The sequence below is a fragment of the Ochotona curzoniae genome, unplaced genomic scaffold (assembly GCF_017591425.1).
Source record: "Ochotona curzoniae isolate NIBS_2020 unplaced genomic scaffold, NIBS_Ocur_1.0 scaffold_4506, whole genome shotgun sequence".
In the NCBI taxonomy this organism is placed as follows: Eukaryota; Metazoa; Chordata; class Mammalia; order Lagomorpha; family Ochotonidae; genus Ochotona; species Ochotona curzoniae.
Window position 1 is genome coordinate 14717348 of NW_024467119.1, and position 12129 is coordinate 14729476.

Here is a 12129-nt window from a genome sequence, read left to right on the forward strand (position 1 = left end):
CAAGTTGTATTACAATATCATGGCCCTACATTGTAATCATTGAGTGTGTAGTCCTGAGTTCTGGAAAGTTGAAAATCCTCAGGGTTTCAACTTGAGGGTATTTCAACTAGCTTGATATTTTTCTAAACGAATCCCAGTATATGAGGTATAATTTTGGCACCCCTTGAGATTTTTCATATCCTGCAGATAATGATGCTCTGCTGCTTCCATGGAGGGAAGAGACCTTTTACATCTTATCACTTATCACATGCATTCCCCTGCTGAGTGTGGAGACAGTGCTATCTGACATTTGCTATGTCTTCTTCCTTCATGAGAGGGACATTTTGGTCATGTGGACATAATGTCCACCTCATAGTATTAATTTGGTTCAGGTCCAAAGAGGTTCTTGACATCTAGTAAAAGTATTGCTCTAAGCCACTTGCTGTAAACAATAATATAGAAGAAACGGGTGTTTCCATTCCATGGCTCTAAAATTCAGACAATTTCCACTAGATACCAGTCTTTGAGGCTATCCAGTCTCTGTATTTATGCACTCTTGTGTAGACTCCAGGCTTTTTGGGAAGAGCACAAGATTGTCCCCAGCTTACTATTCCAACAATGTACCAGATGTCATTGTTATCATAAACCAGAGGTCCTCCAGAATCACCCTAAAAAAATAAAAACGAATTTAATATTGTTAACTTATTCCAATTCAGTATACAGATTATGATCATTTATTATGATCATTATTATTATCATTTATCTTCTACAGAAAAAAAGTAGAAATTGGTATATAGACCACAAAGCTAGATTATATAATGATCATAGATTACATAATAGTCTTCTCAGCTGAGTTAAATATTATACTAAATTTTTAAAATAATTTATTTGAAAGGCAGAGTCACAGAGAGAAGGGGAGAAATTTCAAGAATTACAAAGAGAGATCTTGAATTTGCTGGTTCATTCTCCAGCAGGTTGCAACATCCAGGCTAGAACAGGCAAAACTCAAGATCCCAGAATTCTATCTGGGTCTCAAATGTGGTTGATAGGGGCCCAGGCACTTGATCCATCTTCTGCTGCTTTCACAGGTGCACTGGTGGAAAACTGAAGCAGAGCAGCTTGGACTTCTAAGCATTTTCGCAGCTGTAGTTTAACCCACTGTACAATGCCTGCCCACGGAAGTGTGCTAACATTTAAATTACATTATTTCCTTGGAGAGGTTAACACCATTCATATGGAATGGTTTTCAGATTTTTGCTTTGGTTTATACATGGTCTAATTTCCATGCATAAACTTTGTTAACTATACACTTAGTATTTGTGAGTATAGATAAAAAATACAAACGAACCTGCTCTTTAAAAAAGACTTAGTTAGGTCCCAGCACAGTAGCCAAGTGGCTAAAGTCCTCGCCTTGAATACGCCAGGATCATATTGGCACCAGTTCGTGTCTTGGCTGCCCCACTTTCCATTCAGCTCCCTGCAAGTGGCCTGGGAAAGCAGGGGAGGACAGCCCAAAGCCTTGGGATTCTGCACCCACATGGGAGACCCGGGAGAGCTCCTGGCTTCAGATTGGCTCAGCTTGAGCCATTGCGATCATTTGGGGAACGCACCATCAGATGGAAGATTGTTTTCTCTCTATCTCCTTTGTAAATCTGCCTTTCCAATAAAAATAAATTAATTAAACATAATAAATAAAGATAAAATAAATAAATTTAAACATTTTGTTGTTCGAAAGGCAGAGTGACAAAAGGAGAGGAAAAGACAAAGATAATGTTCCATCAGCTGCAGCATCTCCAGAAGGCTTTGAATGGCCAGGATTAAGCCAAGACGATGTTAGGGGCTTAGAACTCTGGGTCTCCCGTGCGTGTATCAGTGGTCCAAGTATTTTGACCAAAGGGAGAGGATTAGGTTACATGGGTATGAGAATAAGCAGAATCAGTTGCAGCATTCCAAATCTATGATGTGTTTGAAATATTCCAGTAGAGTCTTTGTGTAACACTTGGATGTGTGACTCTGGATCTCTGAGGAAAGCTGTGCACTGACAACATAAACCTACAAATTATCTGCAGAGATGGTCACTGAGGCTGTGGGTGACAAGTGGACTCTAGAGAGGAAGCAGGTGAAAGTTATTACAAGGCAAGAAAAGATAATATTTCAAGAAAGGGTAGTGTTGAACATTGAACTGCTAAAAGGTTAAAAATAAATCAAAAAAGCATTTGTTGACTTTTAAACACATGAATGTGCATCACTGGAAACCTTAGGAAGTACCATTTCTGTGGAGGAAGAAGAAACCTGGTTGAAATGGATGAAGGAAAATGACAGGTGGCAAGAACACTGAAGTAAGAAGCATTGAAGGTGTTCAAACGCTTGATGATAAAGTGAAAAGGTAGACTGCCAATTGGAGATATCCATGTAAACAAAGAACATTTTCCCCTCTAAGACATCTTAAGATTCAGTAACAAGATAAATGATGCCTGCAAAAACACAGAGAGAAAGCAACTGTTAGTGTGAACCTCACCAAAAGCTACATAAAAACAGAGATCTGGCAAGGAGGGATTTGGCTAGTGGCAGGTGCAACTTCTCATCTGAATCTTGAAATCATAGTGGAAGAAGTGAATGAAGATGAAGGCAGGGCTGCGTGCTTGGTGCTGAGCAGGTGGAAAGGTGCTTCTGTTTTTCCCTTTAAAATTGGGGAACAAAGTCATCAAATGATAACAAGTAGTAGGAAAAAAACAGGGATTAGAGACAGTGTTGGGGAATTTCAAAGACCAATGTATTTGGAGAGAGCATGCAATCAATCAGACAAACAAACAAACAAAAATCCAAATATGCACTATCAGATTTTGCTATCTGGAATTTCTGGTAAGAACCAATGTGTTTTTAATATTTTCTTCAGGAAATTTCTACTTGAGTGGAGGTGGAGGAGTAGAGGGAGAGCTTTTTTCTAGTTTGGGAACTTTGTCAAAAAGAACCACTTGAAAGAGAGTGCCACAAGTAAGCTTGGGCTTAAACAATATTGAGCTAAAACCAATGTCAGGAGTGTTGTCAGCAAGATGGACTACAATCACAGTTGTCCTGGTCTGTTTTCCTCACAAACTCTTGTGAGTATTCCAGAACTTAAGATTGAGGCTGAAATATTTCCTTCGACTGCAGTACTGAGAACAGCTGTACAAAGAAGACATGAGCAATGTTTTCTGCTTGCCTTCTCTTCCAAGACAAACACAGCCCTGCACACAGATGTTTCAATAAAGCCACGTGCTTTTCAAAGGGAGGGGAAGAGTCAGCAATGAACATTTAGCTTCCTCGCCAATCTGAGATCTTTCAGAGCAGGTGCTGTCTTGTCTCACGTCATGGGAAACATCAGCGGTGCTGGCAGGGTTAGACTACCTGGAGTCAGTTAGAATAAAAGAATAAGGGGTGGGGCTCCTCTGACCAGCACGGATCCTGTTGATGGCTCAGCATTCCAGGAAACATAACCAGCAGTATTACTCTGCAGGAAACACGGTCTATGGTGTTCCCAGACTTGATTCCCTGGCTAGTTTTCCCATCCAACTCTAATGCTCTCCTTAAACCATAGGTAATCCAGGAGGATGGAGTAAGTAAATGTGTATTTGCTGAGGGGAGCGTCAGGCCACAATGAAAGCTATTCCATTAAGCTTCAGGGTTCTGCTTAATACTACCATAGGTTGGAAGGTAAGCCCATGACCCAACATATATGGAACACAGTCTCTTAAATATTTGAAGCATTGTCTCAGGCTCCTGAACACCCTAATTGATTGAGTAGTAATCCTAGGGACCTTGCTGAGTCTTGGAGGCCAACACATAATCTTATCCAGTAACAGAATGCAAGTTGCAGAATTGGCCAGCTAGGGAATATAACTTACATCTCCATTTGATCAGAGATAAGCCCAGAACTTGTTCAATATCTCTTACCTTACAAAGAACAATAATTGATGGTCTGAATTCACTATAGAGCACAACTAGAACTTTCCCCTTGACTCCAAAGCATAAGTAACAGCCTAGTCCAACAAGGGAACATGATAGAATCCACCTGTCTGGAGTTGCTCACCACAAAACTATAAGCACCAAAGAATACTAAATAAAGGTTGGAATAGATTTCTGTTCCATCAGATGAGTAGTAGCTAGTGCAAAGACACAAAGATTATGAAAATTCAGGAAACATCATGCCACCAAAAATATTTAACAAAGCTCTGATAATGCACCTAAAGAAATCGGTACCTATGAAACGATGGACAAATAATTTAGAATAATTGTCTGAATTGTGAGCACTATGAAAATTTGAATATGGGCCAAGCACTTGTAGTAGTGGTTAAGATGCCCACACTTATGATCAGAGTGTCTGCGTTCAGTTCTTGCTGCTGGATGTGACATCTTTCTCACTCTCTGCCTCACTTATCAAATGAATAAATATGCTACAGTAATTTTTTTGAAAAAATAGAAAGCTAAATGAAAGTTGGAAATTAATTCATGAACAAAATGAGTTCAACAAAGTAATTGAGAGAATCAAAATAGAAATTTATTTTAAAATATGGTAATAAATTTAAAATTCAGTAGAAAACTTCAATTGTTTGAAGCAAAAGAATGGATTAAGGAATTCAAAGAGAGAATATTTGAAATTACCTAGTCGCAGAATCAGAATGAAAAACAATTAAATATGAATGAAGAAGCCCATGAGAATTATGGAGCATCATTAACAAGAAAACTAACGTTACGGTGCAGTTGGGGTTTGTAAAAGAGAACAGAAAGAAAATGATCCAGAAAGTATACTGAAGGAAACAGTAAATATTTTCCAAATTTTTGGAATGATAATAATGTTCAGGTATAGCAAGTTCAATGGTATCTAGCAAAGAGAGTTCAACAGCACATGGCCTAGTCAAATGATAAGAAATTAAAAAAAAGATGAAAGAAAAGTGTTGGTGAAGATGAGAAGAAAAGGAATCCTTGTACATGTTATGAGTGTAAATTAGCACAGCAATTAAAAGCAAAATAATGCAACTATTGACTCCTGAATATATTGGAAATCGATGTTTAGGAGACATGAGTTCTCATGTTTATTGTAGCATTACTCACAATAGGGATATAGAATCAACCTAATGTCCAATGAACAATACAGAAAACGTGATTTATATACACATACTCAAATGCTACTGAGGTTTTAAAAGAACAAAATTGGGAAAAGTTCAGTGGCATAGCTAGCTAATCTTCCACCTGCAAGCACTAACCACTCATATGGACACCAGTTTGTATCACAGCTGCACAATTTCCAATCCAGCTTTCTGCTTATAGCCAAGGAAACCAGCAGAGGATGGCCCAGGCATCTGGGGCCCTGCGCTCACGTGCAACACTTGAAGGAAGCTCCTAAATCCTGGCTTCAGATCAGTTCAGTTCCATCCTTTGTGGCCATTGGGGAGTGAGCCAGCAGATGAAAGATCTTTCTCTCTGTCTCTCCTTCTCTCTGTAAATCTGCTCTTCCAATAAAAATCAATAGATCTCTTAAAGAAAAAGAGCAAAAATCTGCCACATAGGACAACATGGAGGAATCTACAGGCCGTTATGATAAATTAAATCAGTCAGACACAGAAAGACCAGTACCACGTGACCCCCTGATGGCCCTTGTATCTTTTATTCATAGAAGTAGTGGCTAGAGTGCAGAATATCAGAGGCTTGGAAGGTGAGAAAGGGAAAGAAATGGAATGTGGACTTGCTGGCCAAAGGGTACAGATAAGTCTTGAGATTTTCTGCTCAGTAGGGTGCCCATATCAACAATTATGTATTGTATATTTCAAAGTAGCTGAGAGATTAAATGTAGTACCACAAAAACTGAGGCAAGTGAGATGATGGATATGTTAATTATCTTGAATTAGTCATGCTACAGTGTATACATACACGAAGGCAACACCTTGTACTCCATGACTGTATTTCTAATGCAGTTAACAATTTGCAGCAGATATTGTCTTAGGTGCTGATAGTATAGAAAACAAGAATATAGATTTCCAAAAATATCTCCCTTTATTTAACTTTATTTCATGGGTAAATAGCAAAGAAACAAAAGTTAAGTAAAAATATTATGTACTGGATATATTGCTGAGGGCTACAGAATAAAATAAAGCAGAAAGCACACAAAGAATAATTGTGCATGCCATGCCATGTGTGTTGGGAATGAAGGTTGGCGTGCTGAAAAATAACATAGGGAGTGTATTATTTGAAAGCATGTGGGAGGGAACACTGGGGGTGGTTGTCAAGCAGTCAGATGGAAATGGAGATGAAGTTTAGGAACTGGGTATTTAAGCAGATTGATGTTGATGCCATTAGCATGGAATGGAGAGGAAACCTGTTTCAGGCCATTAAAGCAAGATGGCAATGCAAAGGGCGTGGGTTTGGAGGCTGCGGATGAACACAGCATGTGTGTGACCCACAAAAAGGGATGAGTTTCTGCCTTTTATAGAGGTGAGGTTTCTGTCTTTTGTTTCTGAGCTTGCTTAAGAAAATAATAAAAGAGAACAAAGGCAATTGTGGAGCCCAAAAATAGAGAATGATAGATTTAAATTTCCTGATTTGTAAAATAGGGATAATCAGAATGCTCCTCTTATCTCTTTATGGTAAATAAAAGAATGCAGAAAGGTTGCTTAACTTTTTTCTTGTCATACATTAAACATTCAATGTGATTACTGAATAAAACGAGGTCTTGGTGAAAGGGATGCTATATATTTTTTCTGGCTGGTAAAATATATGCCAAATTTAGACACAACAAGGAGAATTTCCCTTTTCAATTTTGAACTTTGCCTTGGACTTACCTTACATGCATCCACCTTTCCTTCCATGAATCCAGCACACAGCATTCCTGGGGTTATCAAGCCGTCATACACGTCTTTTCTGTTACACACTTCAGTGCTTATAGTTTCCACCCTAGCTTGCCGGAGTTTATTTTGTGTAGGTCCTATTACACAAACAAACATGAAGATAGATGTGTATTCTTAAGAGCAAAAGCACATGATTGTTTTATTAGCAGTAATCTTTTGATTCTACTTTCTGTTGTCTACATGCGAAGAGCTAGTGATACACACATTCCACGAATATACTCGTGGATCCTTCAGGCACTCAAACTTACATGCAAAACCTGTCTGTATCTGTATCTATGTGGGTTTGTTGTTTATGACAAATGTGTCCACATTTTTCTGTACTTCTTCGGAGTGCTCCATCACACAGCTCTTATCCAAATGACACATTTTCCATGTAAGGAAGCCAAGGCCTTGTTAACTGATTTCCCAAGAGCTGTTGAAGTAGAAACTAGGACCCAGATGCACAGATGTATTTGCTCTGCTCTATTGATAGTGTGTGTCTTGTGGTTTTGGGAGCAAAATGGATGTCTCTTTGGTGCAAAGAATCTGATGTCAGTATAGACAGGTCTGGGGTTGGGAGTGGGGGACACTGAACTATAGGACATGGGAAGGGAGAGAGGCCAAAGCTGTTTGTGAAACACTATGCAACAGCATAGGAAGGGGAAATGAAGTGAGACTTCAGGAAACTCTCCAAGCCAAGTTGGATATGCATGGAGAAGTCCAAAAATTTTCCATTAAAAATGAAATCAATTCTCCTCACCCAAGAAGTTGAAATTAAGATATAATAATACTGTACTTATTTTCTTGTTTCTTCTGGATACTTTTGGTAGAACCTTAATAACTTTTTATTTTTTACTTCATAATATTCAGATAATTTCTTTCTTTAAAACAGAGTGAAATAGTGTTTAATAATCTTTACATTCTGGCCTTAAATTTATAAAATTCTTAGACGCACAGTCTCATCACTACTGGAATAGAAAAAAAGTTTGCATATTCTATTAACAAGAAAGCGCATCTAAATGTTTATAGCTATTGTAAGTTCTCTTTAAAATTAGGAAAGGCTGCAGTAAGCAAAGGATAAGGATGCTATTCCTTGGCTTGCTTGAGATGTAGGCTATGTACTGAACAGGTGTCCTTACATTCAAAAAGCATATAATTTGTATTTAGTTACTCGCTTGCTCTTACATAGTACTTAGCCCTTTTTTTTATCCAGTTTTCTGTTTCTTTTTTTTTCCCTGTTAGTTTGTTCCCTGTCTTATCACAGCTGCAAATAGAAACTCAAAACTAAGGACCCTATTTTCTTTATTTTTGAACATCTAGCCCTCTTGCCTGCCTAGGGCCACATACTTTGGAAGTATCACCACTATTTTTACGAAAAATTTGAGAAAGTTTGTTTGATCTCAAGACATTTTTGTGATAAGAAAACAGTATTGAAACTACTCACCATCATCCACAATAGATCCAAATCCTGTGACAAATACACTTGCTTTAGGTGGTAGCTTTAAAGATGCATCTGGGAGGCAAACTCTCTGGACGATATTTGAAAACTCAACTCTACTCTTGAGTTGAGCCAAAGCAATGTCATTTTCATTTGTTTCTTTACGGTAATTTTCATGAATGATAATTTTCCCCAAACTTCGTTTCACTGCAGGTGGTGTTATAGTCGTACCAAAAGTAGCAATCCACTGACTTGGGTCTTTATTTCTGGAAAAAAAAAAAAGTTGAAGGGTAAGATTGGTGATACTTAACTTCATACTTTAAAAAAGATTGAGACTATATTTCTCTCCCACTATTGGCACTATGCATCTGAAGATACCCCCATGGTGAGAGAAGTTGCCATGGATGACTCTATGGGAAAAATTAATTCTTAAAATCAATACAATCAATTATGTTAAGTTAATGAATTATGAGGTTCAAAGTATAAGATTTAAGCAGTTTGTTAACTAGAAAGTTTTTAAGATTCATTTCTCCTATTTTTAATGAACTGGGAAGATACTAGTTTTGATCAGTTTGGGATAATTTGCACACTAAGATTCATTTTCCCTCAGCTCAGTAGCAAACCCTCCATCCATTTTTAGAATTCACAAATTGACTATTGTAGTTTGTCCACTTTGCATGTACCCCATGTATGCCAGGGCTATAACCCTCTGCCCATATATCTTGCCGATTTTCAAGGACTTTGTAGCCCTAGCCCGACCGTGCACCCACAGTCTGGTCTAGAAAGTCCCTCTAATTGGACTGGGGCTCATCCTTTAAATGGGTGACTGTTTCCTTACACTCTTCCATCATAAGCAAATTGTTTCTAGTCCTATTATTTCTTTATCTCTCTAATTCTTCTCCAAACTCCAGCTTTTTCTATCTCCTTTTTTTTTAATTCTTTTTTTTTTTTTAAGGAAGATGAGACTTGAAACCCTGGGTTAAAAAAAATCTGGAGAAGGAAACCACACACAGGTAAATTAGATAGGGGATTTCCACTTTGAAGGAGGATGATTAAATTGGTGAATCATTAACTTTCAAGTGGAACAAAAAACTTCAAAAGATCAGTGGTCTTCAAAATAGGCTGAGCTGCCAAGGGCATGGAGTTGATGGGTGGGGTGGGGGGGAGCTCTCTGCTCTTATCTAGCTTGCTGCTTGTTAAGGAAAATTTTTATTTAAAGCAAAAATTTTAGAACTGAAATATTACCTGGAGAACCAGGCACTGGTTGCTACACAGAATTATGGGGGTATGAAGACGAATACAACTCCAGGTCTTAAGGCACTAATAAATTAATTGACAAAACAAGGGTTTTCCCATCCCTTCATTCACTGCTGGTGAGAAAGAAAACCTCACTTAGTACACCCAACTCAACATGTTGCAAGGAGAAGGAAATAGAAACCCAGGGAACTCAGTGACTCGTCCAGGCAAGTGACACACCCAGCCAGTTGGTGTCAGAAGGACATGGCCCATGTCTCCTGCCATACCATGAAGAACTTTTTTACATACCCACACAAAGACTGCATTGATCTTTCATGGATGTGTAGGTGCTAAGATTAACTTGAACAGAATTTATAAACACATTATTTCTGCAGAAGAAAACACAGTTTCAAAAACATAATAACTATTTTGAGAACTGCTATGCTGACTTCAAAATATTTTACATTTTCTCTTCACAGCAGTATATGCTACATTTACATGAAATACCATCTGAAACATTGAATCACCTTTGTCCAGGATGATCACCTTAATGACAATGACTCTCCTGAACCATGAACTTTAGCACAAAATATTCTATAATATGGCTTCAATGTTTTAAAAGTGACTTTCTGGGCCTGGCATGATGAGTCAGTGGCTAAATCCTAGCCTCGCACATGCGGGAATTTCATATGGGCACCAGCTCATGTCCCAGCTGCTGCACGTCCCTTCCAGCTTCAGGCCTGTGGCCTGGGAAAGCCCACAGCCTTTGGTACCTGCACCCACATGGGAGACCTGAAGGAGACCCGGGGCTCCTGGTTTCAGATCAGCTCAGCTCTGGCTGTTGCGGCCACTTGGGGAGTCAATCAGTGGACAGAAGATCTTACTCTCTCTTCTTGTTCTCTCTGTAAATCTGCCTTTCCAATAAAAATAAAATGACTTCCTTTGACTCCACAAATGTTCTCTCTCTCTCTCTTTTTTTTTTTTTTGTTTTGTTTTGTTTTGTTTTCATTTGCAAGTGCCTGCAAGTTGGTGTATAGACTTAGGGCATTCAATCTTCCTTCTATTGTCTGCTGGACCCATGCCCATACAGTGATGACTGTACCAGCACTAAATATCAATTCGATATTCTGGCTTTATTTCTTTTCACTATACCTAAGCAAAGACCAATTAATTGTAAATTCTTACAGAAATGGAAATGTACATTTGGAGGACTCTCTGAACAAGTACAAATCAAAAAGCCTTAACAAGTGGATGAAACTTAACTTCACATTCAAGGCATAATGTTGATTGGTTCCAAAGTTCAAAGTCTGGGGCAAAGTGTGGTATCCTAGTGGCTAAAGTCCTCATCTTGCATGCATCAGGATTACATATGGGTGCCAGTTCATATTCTGGCTGCCCTGCTTCTCATCCAGTTCCCTGCTTGTGGCCGGGGAAGGCAGCCAAGGATGGCCCAAAACCTTGGGATCCTGCACCTGCATGGGAGACCTGGAAGAAGCTACTGGCTCCTGGCTTGGGATCAGCTCAGCTCTGGCTGGTGTCGCCACTCGGGGATTGAATCAGCAGATGGAAGATCATTCTCTTCGTATCTCTTTTACTCTGTATATATGCCTTTCCAGTAACAATGAATAAATCTTTTTAAAAAGTTCAAAATTATTTAAAGGGGATTCTTTTCTCTAGTGAGGTAGTAGCAGATAATTACCTCCAATTCATTAGGACATTCTCACTACAAGTCTGCTACGTAAAGAGCTGCATCAGTATCTTGAAAACAGCTATGGTGCTACACTTCAAAGGCTGTGGGAGAGGCTCCTGGACTGCTCAGGGACGGCCTCTTCAGGAGGGTGTAAGGTTAATGTTGTTGGTCAGGCAAGGGGAAGGCTGTGGGAGAGGCTCCTGGACTGATCATGGATGGCCTCTTGAGGAGGGTATAAGATTAATGTTGTTGGTCAGGCAAGGGGACTGTACTCAGAGATTTTTGTCATGGAAACGTTGAAAGGAAGGACTTTCTGCACTAGAAGTTTCATCTCTAGGGAAGATAAAAGGATATCCTTTATCTTCTGAGACAATAAGGAGTCTGCGTGTCCTTGTGTCTGAATTAACACAGCTAAACTGCTAAAAATTTATTCATTATCTATCTGTCTCTCCACTTATCTATTTTTTTTTAATTTTGAGAAGCAGAAAGATAATCCATCTTCTGCTTTACTCCCCAAATGGCTAGGACAGTGTGGAGTGGGCCAGATTTAATCCATGATCCCAAAACTCAGTCTCCCATATGGGTGGCAGGGACTCACACACTTGGCCAGCATCTGCTCTCTCCCAGGCATACTCTCAGGAGGACTGAATTAAAAGCAATGCCCCAACTCAATCCCAGGCCCCCTAACATGGGGCAGAGGAGCCTCAGGTGCATCCTTACTGCTGTGCCAAACAGCCACTTCCAGCTGAGTTTGAAGAACCACATCACGAAAGCCCCAGCGGGAAGTTCCTACTGTGTTGTCCATGACCAGTCTTTAATGGTGCAAGGGTAGAGAGGCAAGCTAGCAAGTCTCTCCCACCTTCCACAGGACATGCTGGACCATGCAAGCCAGCAGCAGGGGCTCTTGGATGATGTAACGAGAAAAC

At 39.3% G+C, this 12129-nt stretch overlaps 1 protein-coding gene across 1 annotated transcript in view; it reads right to left on the reverse strand.

The window, feature by feature from the left end:
- Positions 1-488: 488 nt before the first annotated feature.
- The window catches only part of LOC121147280 (transmembrane protease serine 11F), a 56425-nt gene continuing 44784 nt past the window's right edge, over positions 489-12129 (reverse strand). The window contains exons 8-10 of the mRNA XM_040967103.1: positions 8284-8543; positions 6795-6937; positions 489-647 (exon numbers count right to left, since the gene is read on the reverse strand). Coding sequence (XP_040823037.1) covers positions 489-647; positions 6795-6937; positions 8284-8543 — 562 coding nt within the window. The remainder of the gene's footprint in view (positions 648-6794; positions 6938-8283; positions 8544-12129) is intronic.